At 37.3% G+C, this 11413-nt stretch overlaps 1 protein-coding gene across 1 annotated transcript; it reads left to right on the top strand.

The window, feature by feature from the left end:
- Positions 1 to 5941: 5941 nt before the first annotated feature.
- On the top strand, positions 5942 to 7834 carry LOC307007414 (potassium voltage-gated channel subfamily A member 10; the record flags this gene model as incomplete). Its single annotated transcript, XM_079629447.1, has 1 exon — positions 5942 to 7834. Exon 1 carries the CDS (start codon positions 6158 to 6160, stop codon positions 7832 to 7834), a length of 1677 nt encoding a protein of 558 aa, XP_079485573.1. The 5' UTR covers positions 5942 to 6157.
- Positions 7835 to 11413: the final 3579 nt, after the last annotated feature.

The raw sequence follows: 11413 nt of genomic DNA, 5'->3' as shown, positions 1-11413 counted from the left end.
CACAGAAAGGAGAACCTGGTCTAAGGTTTAAAGCCAAGCCAGATGCGAAAGGTAAGGTGTGTGCGTGTGTGAGTGCGTGCGTCTCCCCGATGGCTACCGTGGGTCTCAAGTTACTCAGGAGGCATAAGATTACTGAAAGAGAGAGAGCTTAAACAGAACACAAGGGTGTGCAGAAATCTGGTGGCAATGCAGGCTGAGAAGAGGAGCAAGGCTAGAGAGGGACAAAGGCAAAAAGAGGAGCCCCACTCATCCTGGATCAGAGTGCGCACAGAAGGACCGTCCTACCCCAGAGGTTCTCCCTGGTGGGTATTTCCGTGTTTGTTTTTATAGATTGGCTTAAGCATGTGATTTATGTCCTTTGGATGCTGTTATAGAAAGGATATGGACTTTCAATTAAATTTTGATCGAAAAGAATTCCACGGACGTTAATAGAGCGGTTACAGAAGTTTAGAAAGATAAAATAAGATGCTGATCTTGTGTTCTCTCCGTCAAGCCACATTAATTTGTACAGTATGTGCTGTGATCGAGTTTTATGAATTGAGGAGTGAGATAATGATTAGAATTAGAAATAGTTTGTCGTTTGGTCTGATGTTGGATTTGAGCAAGAAGATGAGGGAGGTTTGGAATTAAAATTGTATTAGGAAGTTTATGACTCAAATGTTTATTATGTAAATTGAAATATCTGTGTTAGTAAATCTTTGAATTGTGTGGTTTATTATAACCACTATATACTCAATTTCAATTTAATCAAATACTTTAAAGGGATAATGTCCCTTTATCAGATAGATATTACCTGATCCATAGCAGCGGGTCTAACATATACATTTTCAACCTAACGGGAGAGTTCATCCAAAAAAACAAAACAATGATGTCATTATTTACTCATCCTCATGTCTTTCCAATCTGTATGACTTGCTTTCTTCTGTGGAACAGAAAATACGATATTTTGAGAAATGTCGGTTTTGTTTTTTGTGCATACAATACACTTTAAAATAAGGTTGACATTAAGGTTGACAATAAGGTTAGCATTAGTTAACTACATTAGTTAACATGACCTAACAATGAACATCTCTTTTACAGCATTTATTAGTCTTTGTTCATTTCAACATTTACTAATACACAATTCAAATAAAAAGTTGTATTTGTAAACATTAGTTAATGCACTGTGAAGTATCATGAACAAAAAATGAACAGCTGTATTTTTATTAAGTAACATAGATTAACAAATGTATTGCTCATGGTTAGTTCATGTTAGTTAATACATTAACTAATGTTAACAAATGAAACCTTATTGTAAAGTGTTACCACAAAGGAAGAAAATTCTACAGCTTGGAACGGCATGAGGGCGAGTAAACGGTGACAGGTTAACTATCCTTTAAAAGTTGAAAATGTATGTTAGAGCTTCTGTGCTAAGACAGCTATAGCATATTGTCTAATTATATATATCCCAGGAGACTGATTTGTGATGATTTAGATATATGACGCCGTATCTTCACAGAATTATGCATCAAATCTAGCACATACAGTACAATACTTGTATAGTGTGCCTGTACACGTGCACATGGTAGTGACCAGCCCCAGAGGTGCTTTAGAACAAAACAATGGGTTTGTACCTGTGATGCATGCGGGGAAACTTTCCCACACGTTGGTGATCAATCTTCTAGACACACACGAGCACACACACATGCACAGTTGAAGGATATAGATGTCATCTCTGTCCAAGGTGCATTTTCACATCTTCAGCATTTTCCCCAGACTAGGCACTGCGGGATAAGGACAGAAGCTTCTGTCAGTTGTAACCTTTGTCCAACCTGCTCTCGCTACACAACTGAACCGTTATATATGTGAATCTCTAAAGAGAACTGTAAACCCTGCAGTTGTGCTGATATCAGTGTGTGTGTGTGTGTATATATATTATATATATATATATTTTTTTCTATCAGTCAAGTCTCACTGAATTCCTTATTGCCATTGAACAGGTATAATGAGATTAGTTTCCTTTGCTTTCACAAGATCATTGCAGTTACAGTTGAATAATGTAGGAAATAAATAAATATAAAGTAGTACAATAAATAATAAATAAACAAAAGGTGCAGAGTGCATGGGATATGGTTAACAGTGACAGCGCAAAATATTACGATTGTGAAACATAAATCTGTCTGAGAAGAATACTAAGAAAATAACAGTAGAGAACATTTAAGATGCAAAAAGCAAAGTTTCTTGAATAGAATGTGTGAAAGGGATAGTTTAAAAAAATAAATTCTGTGATCATTATCACCCTCAAGTTGGTCCAAACTCTTTTTTACTCCTTCAAATAAAACACAAAAGAATATGGTAACACTTTACAATAAGGTCCATAAGTTAACGTTAGTTAACTACATTAGTTAACATGAACTAAGAATGAACAATACTTCTTCAGCATTTATTAATCTTAGTTAATATTAATTTCAACATTTAGTAATACGTTATTAAAATTAAAGGATGTATTTGTTAACATTAGTTAATGCACTGTTAACGAACATTAACAAGCAACGAACCGCTGTATTTTTATTAACTTAATAACAAAGATGAATAAATACCGTAACAAATGTATTGCTCATTGTTAGTTCATGTTAGTTAATACATTAACTAATGTTAACTAATGAACCTTATTGTAAAGTGTTACCGAATGTCGGGATTGTATGTAAACAATATTGAACCCCAATGACTTTAATTGTATAGAAAAAAAAATCTTCCTTTGTGTTCTGCATAAGGATGAAATGCATAAAGGTTTGGGGACAAAATGAGAATGAGTAAATAATTGTTGGATGAACTATCATTTTAAGGTAGATACAGATACTGTACAGAGTCATAGATATTTGGCCACTAGCTGGGAATATAACTATAACAATTTAAGCAGTGTGATGCGGTTATTCGTCATTGGGCACCGTTTGAAACTTGTCCTGCAAAACTAAACACCAGCATTTAAACTAGATGCAACTTGCTAATGCTCTAAAAAATGTGGCTACATGAAACAGAATGCCCAAGTAACCCACCCATCCAACAATACTCCTCTGACAATGGAAAAGATAGGCCCTGCTGTATACTAATAGGGTCAATGGAATATAACGCGGAGCGAAGGTGAGAGGTGTGCGTTACCTTCCAGTGTAGCCACACAAGCTGTCATGGAGCCAGAAGCTTTTCTCTTTGGCGGCTGTGGGTTCTATGGTGTCAAGTGGTACTAGGGGTAGCTGTTTAAATCCTCTGTTCAGGTTATGGTTACCTGTCTCTATTAAACTCTCTGGAAAATAGAACGCTGTAGATAAGAGGCCTGAACTAAACCCTTGACCTGCACCTTTGACCCTGGAAGGTGGCAGACCCTGAGAGGAACAGCACTGGAATCCAAAAGAAGCTTTAGTCAGATTTGGAATGTTGAACATGTATATTAAATGGAATGTTCTGTGTTAAACTAAATAAAATGTCATAGATGCTGTCGATTACCACAGAAAATTATTTCAACACACTTATCAGAGTGTACATTAACAACAATAATAATAATTACTTTAACTAATATTGCAATGTAGGGGTCTGGTGTATAGAAGATCACTCTTGATATTGTACTTAATTGGTATAAATAAAAACTTAAACATAGTAAGTTAACGTAAATTAAAATAAAACATTAATTATAAACAAGTAAACCATGCCAAAAAGCACCCATTTTTTGCCCAGATGCACCTAATTAGCTATTTTGGCAGTTTATGGGAACTGATGGCACAGAAGATATCAAAAACACTAACATGAATATTTATATTAAACATGAAACATTAAAGGGCTTGTTCACCCAAAAATGACAATTCTGTCATCATTTACTCACCCTCATGTCGTTCCGAACCCGTAAGACTTTCATGCATCTTCACAACACAAATGAACATATTTTGTTAACACTTTAGAATACTGTTCCTTCATTAATGAATAACTTCACAGGAACAAATGAGTAACGCACTATTAACATTATGTTACTATTAACAAACAAGAAACTCTGATTAACAAATTAGTAAGTTATAGTGCTCAGTTGAATGAGGTAGTTCACTATTTGCTAATCAATAACTACAATTTTTTTCATACCTCCCAGTGAACTACTATATACAGGTTCATAATTAACATGAATAATGCATCATTTATTTGGATCAGTAGTATTCTAAAGTTAAAAACATTATAACGACCTAATATTGACTGAAGATTTTTGTACGATTTTGAATAGTAATTCCTTCCGATGTGTTCCCATGATCTTCACTTTAGAATACTGATCCAAATAATTAGTCATTCCTTTAAAAAGATGTTGTAACACTTCGTTAATCAGAGTTTCTTGTTAGTTAATAGTAGTAACTAGAATGTTAATGGGGCGTTACTCATTTGTTCCTGTGTAGATATTCATTAATGAAGGAACAGTATTACTTTTTTATGAAATCTGAGTTTTCTGTCCCTCTATTGACAGCTACGCAACTCTGTGACGCTTAAAAAAGTTCATAAAGAGATAGTAAAACTAATCCATATGAATTGAGCGGTTGAGTCCAAATTTTCTGAAGAGACTTGATCGCTTTTAATCACATAAACATTCATCAACTAATACATCAGTTGTGGTAAACGGGAGCTCAAGCATGTTCGCTTGATGTGCAAGAACCAATGAGGTTCATTCTCGTGTTACGCAGCAGAGTTTCAGCAAGAACCAATGAGGTTCATTCTTGTGTTACGCAGCACGTTTGAGCTTCAGCAAGAACCAATGAGGTTCATTCTTGTGTTACGCAGCACGTTTGAGCTTCAGCAAGAACCAATGAGGTTCATTCTCGTGTTACACAGCACGTTTGAGCTTCAGCAAGAACCAATGAGGTTCATTCTTGTGTTACGCAGCATGTTTGAGCTTCAGCAAGAACCAATGAGGTTTGTTCTCACACGTCAAGCAAGTATGACTGAGCTTGTTTATGTTCGCTGATCAATGGTAGTTGTGTGGACTGTCAATGGAGGGCCAGGAATCTCTCAGATGTAAGGATATGTGATGTCTGTAACCACAGATTTGTTTCTGCTTACAATTTCTAAATCTAACAAAGGTTATTTTTGTTGAGCATTAATAATTCCATATGCAACGCAGTAGTGTAACTACAGGTCTACTGCTGTTTTAAACGCCTGTCCTACAATACAGAAGTTGTGAATTAAAGTGTCTGTGAGTGTGTTGCCACAGGAGGCCATAAGGGAGAAATTACGAAAAAGTGCAGTTCTCAGCTCTCAAGCATACTTGGCAGTAGAAACTATGGACAGTTTGGATGCATTATTTATGTTTGTTTAGGCACATTCAAGGAGTTTTCAAGGAGAGACTAAAATGCTATCTGTTAGTTGTATATCTTTACAGGATTAGTTCATCCAAAAATAAAAATTCTGTCAGCATTTTCTCACCAGTACCACACTGGTATAACTTAAAAAGTGCCATTAAAGTATCACAATAGTTGTTCAGTTAAGTCAATAAAATCATGACGTGCATTACCTTTTTTTTTTGGTGCAAACGAGAGTTTGTGAGAAAAGTAGAGCTGATTAATTTGGTAAAAGTGTTGGAATCGTTCACATCTCTGTTGAATTGTTCCTTTGGGTTAAATCTTTTCAATTAACTGGTTGATTTTTTAGCTTGTAAGACAGGTTTGAATGATTTGTTAACACATCAGTCTGATCCAATGACTGTATGAATTTAATTTTGAGAATTAATCCTTTAACCTATAATGTGCACGCTTAATTTTGAATGGATTGCAGTTGTGTGTATCATGTTAGCTAAGATTGTATATTTTGCTTAAAATAATGGTGCGAAAAACTAAAATATCTATTTGTTCATTTTTCATTGTCTTGCTGTAGTTTATATTACTTTAGATTGCTCTGTTTTTCTTTGCCTGACTAAGGTGCAACCTTACCTTCCTTGCAATAACACAACTGATTTGTTCCCTTTGTCTTTATCTGCAGATCAGGTAACAGTATCTTGGGATTCGGCTCTCTATTGCAGAATCAGCTTGAATCTTCCCTGATCTCTTCGCACTTTGAGGTGTACAGTGGGCTGGCTGGCCTGTGCTTTTGGCTGCTTGTCTGTCATCTCATCCTGGGTTAGGACCCTAAGCTCAGCCCCAGGGAGGGGAGGGAGGCCATGGAGGTTCCTCTGGTCAACTTTGAGAACCTGGACGACATCGGAATCAACCTGGGAGACCCGAGCGACTCAGGATATCCGACCTCACCCACCTCAGAACCAAACCAGGGGACCTGTGGCATAAATTCACCCACACACTCACCTCTGAGAGGAAGACGTCCAAGGCGCTCTCTAGCCTCTCCACCAACACTCAGCAAGAAAGGAACTTCAAGCTGCAACAGTCTGATCTCCAACTGGAAGGTTCTGATGAGCAGCGAGGGCAGTCCCAATGAGGCTCTCTTAGGAAAAGTAGCCAAGGATTGTTGCGAGGACTATTTTACAGAAAAGGAGAAACTCGAAGATGGTGAACAAAAAGTTGTTATCAACGTCTCAGGGATGATGTACGAGACAACACTTAAAACTTTGAATCAGTTCCCAGATTCCTTGTTGGGAGACCCCTTAAGAAGGATTGACTACTTTGACCCCATGAAGAATGAATATTTCTTTGATCGCAACCGCCCCAGCTTCGATGGAATCTTGTATTTCTATCAGTCCGGAGGTAAGATTCGGAGGCCAGCGAACGTGCCATTGGATGTGTTTGCGGATGAGATAGTGTTCTATCGACTGGGGCATGAGGTCATGGAACAATTCAGGGAAGATGAAGGTTTCATCAAAGACCCTGAGCCTCAACTCCCAACCAGTGAGATTCACCGTCAGTTTTGGCTGCTCTTTGAGTACCCAGAGAGCTCCAGCGCTGCCAGGTCAGTAGCCTTAGTGTCTGTTTTTGTCATCACTATATCTATTTGCATCTTCTGCCTGGAGACGCTCCCGGAATTCCGTGATGAACGTGAATTTATACCTGCGTTCGTCAACTTAACCCGTGACGCCAACGGCACGCTCCTGTCCCCAACTCCTCATCCTAAAGCCATGGCCTCTGTCTTTACTGACCCTTTCTTTGTGGTGGAGAGCATCTGTATCGTTTGGTTCTGTTTTGAGCTTGGAGTACGTTTTGTGGTGTGCCCCAGCAAAAAGGAATTTTTCAGTAATATCATGAACTTCATTGACATTGTGTCCATTTTGCCCTACTTCATTACCGTCATAACAGAACTGATGGACACCCATGATGGAGAAGACCCCACCGCCGGCCAGAACATGTCTCTGGCCACGCTACGTGTCATTCGATTAGTGCGCGTCTTCAGGATCTTCAAGCTGTCCCGCCATTCCAAGGGCCTGCAGATTCTAGGCCAAACCCTAAAGGCCAGCTTGAGGGAGCTGGGCTTGCTTATTTTCTTCCTCTTCATTGGCGTCATCCTCTTCTCCAGTGCCATTTACTTTGCTGAGGTTGACGAACCTGATACTCAGTTTGTGAGCATCCCGGAAGGATTCTGGTGGGCTGTAGTCACCATGACGACGGTCGGCTACGGTGACATGTGCCCTATCACACTGGGGGGGAAGATGGTTGGGATCCTCTGTGCCATTGCTGGTGTGCTGACCATTGCACTTCCCGTTCCCGTCATCGTCTCCAACTTCAACTACTTCTACCATCGTGAAACGGAGCAGGCGGACAAAATCGTGATTGACGCTGCTGCTGAGGCTGCTGCAAATCAGAAAACCAGCGCTGAGGAGAAGTATGAAAGCAATTACTCACTGGACAAGAGCAATGGGAATTGGCAGACGGGAAAAAATGGCATTCCATAAGAATTGGTATATTTCACATGACTAGCAATAATGACTGTACAACAATGCACTTAGAAACTCTCCGTTTTATGGTTTGACGACTGCTTATTTAAGAGCTCTACATATATACCTAATGCTATGCATATACCAACAGTACCTTTGCAGAATGTGCTGTTTCAATGGGAGAACTCGAACAGGATGCTGTTTTAGCCAAAGGCTGCTAAAACACAGCTGGATGACAATAAAACCTCAGAAGCACTATCTACAAAAAGGAAGCAAAAAAATATTGTAAGGAAAAGCCCTTTAAAGCTTTACAGTAATACAAACTGAAATGCACTGAACTGGAAAAGGAATATGAATCACAGAAGACAAAAAAGTACTCGTCATCATTTGCGAGGCAAACGGCTGCATTTGACTGGGGTCAAAACAAGCATTTAATTAATCGTGATTAAGTGCCCGTGTTGCCGAGTCCCTCAAATTAAAGCCGAGGAATCATGAATCTGCACTCTGAGCATCCACCCAGCACCACCTTTTGCTGATGTTGTCGTTCCTTTGGAGTTTTGCACTGACATCACCTTTTGTCCCTGCTGCTTGTGAGAGAAAAGCGTATGCCAAACTGTTATCCATCTTTCAATGTCACCAAATGTCTCCTCTAACAGCCCTGGTAGTTGTCAAACATAATCAGGCCTGTTTTAAATTTAAATACAGTATCGTACGCATGCAAGTATGTTATATTTGGATGACCCACCGTACTGTGGCAGCATCTGCTTGCTGCTCGTCCCACATTTCCTCTGGTGTTTCTATTTTTGTCAGCATACACATAGAACGAGACACTAGAACTCTATCTTTAGGGTGAGATGTTTTTTTTATTCTTTCTATGCTGACTTAGTTTTTGTACACACCTTTGCTTGGCAATTTCACATCTTGTCTCCTGTTTGACCGAATGTATATGACAACAGTGATGATAGCCAGTAGGATAAACAGCACTTATTTCTTTAACTAAAGGCTTCATTAGCCTACTATCAGCCTTACTTGTTATGCACATCGATATGTATGGCTGAAAAACGCACAAGAATTTAAGCATGAATTTATATGGGTTAGCCGCTCAAAACAATACGTGTCGGTCAAACAGAGTACACATAAAAGAAGCTTTAATTTAGGTTGGTTTTGATGATGGAGGCAACAAGTGTTATTTAAGAATGGATTTCCATGCATCTAAGCTGACTTGACAAGCCATTAAGGCAGAGAGCATGATCGCACACTGCATGTACTGTATAGAGAAACGAAACCAATGAACGATCAGCCACCACTGAAAGATGGAAAAGATAGCTGTGAATATATCATCCAGCCTAAAGACTTACTTGTGAATGTTTGCAACATCAGGACTTAGACAACGTAACAGGTTTATCTAATGAACAGAACAAGAAGAATCATTATTTTACAAGCATATTAGTAACATTCATAGCTACGTGAAAACAATTACACAACGTTTTTGTCATGCAATCATGCAGATATGCATATGTCTGTCTTTACCCATGATTGTAATAGATTTCCACTTATGAGATTTATTGTCTTTCATAAGAGTACAATTTCTGTCTTTGGAGTAAGATCTGTTCCGCTCATCACGACAACAGTTTTAATTTTTTTAGTGATTAAACTATGCCCATAGAAAGTTTCTTTAGCAGGTGAGAGAATATTTCCTGCTTTATTCACATAAAACATATTGCACATTTGCATGTTTTTGTAAAAAGCAAATTTGAAAGAAAAAAAAATACAAAGGACAAATATTTGTTTCCAAAGCATATTTTGATTGTAGCATTTCAGCACTGACTAAAGCAAAGCAATACAGCACTTTTCAGGGAAGCTTGAAAATTAAACTTATGCCAGCAGTTAACATTGCATTTTTGAGACACTTAACGTATAATTGCAATATAGAACTTGAAATGCTTTTTATCATGCTGTTGTAGATTGTAAAAGATGCATGGAAACACTGAGATCTATGAATTTGATAAAATGATCATGCTTTGACTGGAGGTAGAAATATGACATTTAAATCAACCCTCCATTGTGTCAATGGAAAAATCGTAACTATATTCCCTTAGGCATGCATTTTATGTCATAGTATGGCAAAATATGAATAGCAATATTGAAAGTCATTGTTCAATAAATCCTGAGAGTTCTATTTTGATTTTATACCCGACGAAGGTGATAATGCCAGTGTTATGTGATCATTATGGCATTTAGCATCTCGTGAATGTATGCTATGGCTGTATGATATATTTTGATTGTTTAAGCACTATATTTTATTCATGATATTCTGAGTGCCTTTTATTAAATATATATTAAATTTAATGGCTCCATCTTTGTGTGATTTAACAATGATTCTCAATGATTCTCATTCTATGATTATGTGTCGTCCCAACACAAAATCAAATATGTTTATCATACAAAACTAAACAGAAAGTTACATTAAAGAGTGAAAAATTAGTGCCCTCGTCTACACATGCACCACTTTAGTGAAACAAAACAAAAATTATTAATAAAATCTGGATTACCGTCGGTACACTGAATAAAGTTTCATACTAAAAAGCTGCCAAATTCTCCCCTTTCTTATTCAACAGCACTTTTTAAAGAACATTAAATAAAAAATATTAAAAAAAAACATTGATACTTAAAATGTTCTTATCTGTGATTTTGAAGTATTATTTATAGACCTCGAGATCAACTCCAAGCATTTGAGCGTTCATAATGTTTTTATACAGTATTGGAAAGGTTAAAAAGGTTCGTCCAGTTTACTCAGACAGAGTGACCATGATTTGTTGGCATGACCTGTGGAGTTTTTCGGGGATGGAGACTAAACAGAGCAAGATCCCACAATGAGAGCACATTAATCTTTAAGGACATTTTGTTTGTGTATGTGTGTGCACCCATTAAAGTTTCAAAGCTCACCGTCTATGCAGACGTAATGGGCATTTTCATTTATTTGGCTGCTCTAAATTACCAACTTCAAATCAATATAAAATCTAATTTTTGATTTAGTTTAATGTTCACTAGACCCATATTTGCCCATCAAGCTACAGTATTTCCCCTAACAGGTATATTTTCTTATGATTTATCCTGCGTTTATGGACAAAGCATTTTCTTGTTTTATAAGAAAACAAAGTTGAAAGAATACAAAGCATGTTTGCACGTATGATCTTACATGATTATTGCCATGTAAACACCCCTACATGGCATTATTTTATTGCAGAAAAGTCATAATTTAAGCAAAACCCAAACGACACCCCTAGATTTTGATACCAAATTTTGCTTTGCCTGCAAATGCCTTATATTTATCCATGTATTCCATTGAGCTGTGAATTGAGCAGGTCAAAATGTTTACACATTTATTGCTAAATAAAACTTTTTAGTATCTTAAAATATTTTAAAGCAACCTCTAAATGAATATAAATTCACTATTTTAATTATTGTATCAGCTTTATTTTATCTTTGCTTCATAGTGGTTATTTCAAGACATGATTGATTTCAGTAATTTGACAGGGAGTCATAAGAAGCACTCTTGTCTGGAGGTAAGAGTCCAGTTGAGACACTAAAATATTG

The sequence above is a fragment of the Phoxinus phoxinus genome, assembly GCF_949152265.1.
Source record: "Phoxinus phoxinus genome assembly, chromosome: 11".
Taxonomy (NCBI): Eukaryota; Metazoa; Chordata; class Actinopteri; order Cypriniformes; family Leuciscidae; genus Phoxinus; species Phoxinus phoxinus.
This window is presented reverse-complemented; position numbering and strand designations above follow the sequence as displayed.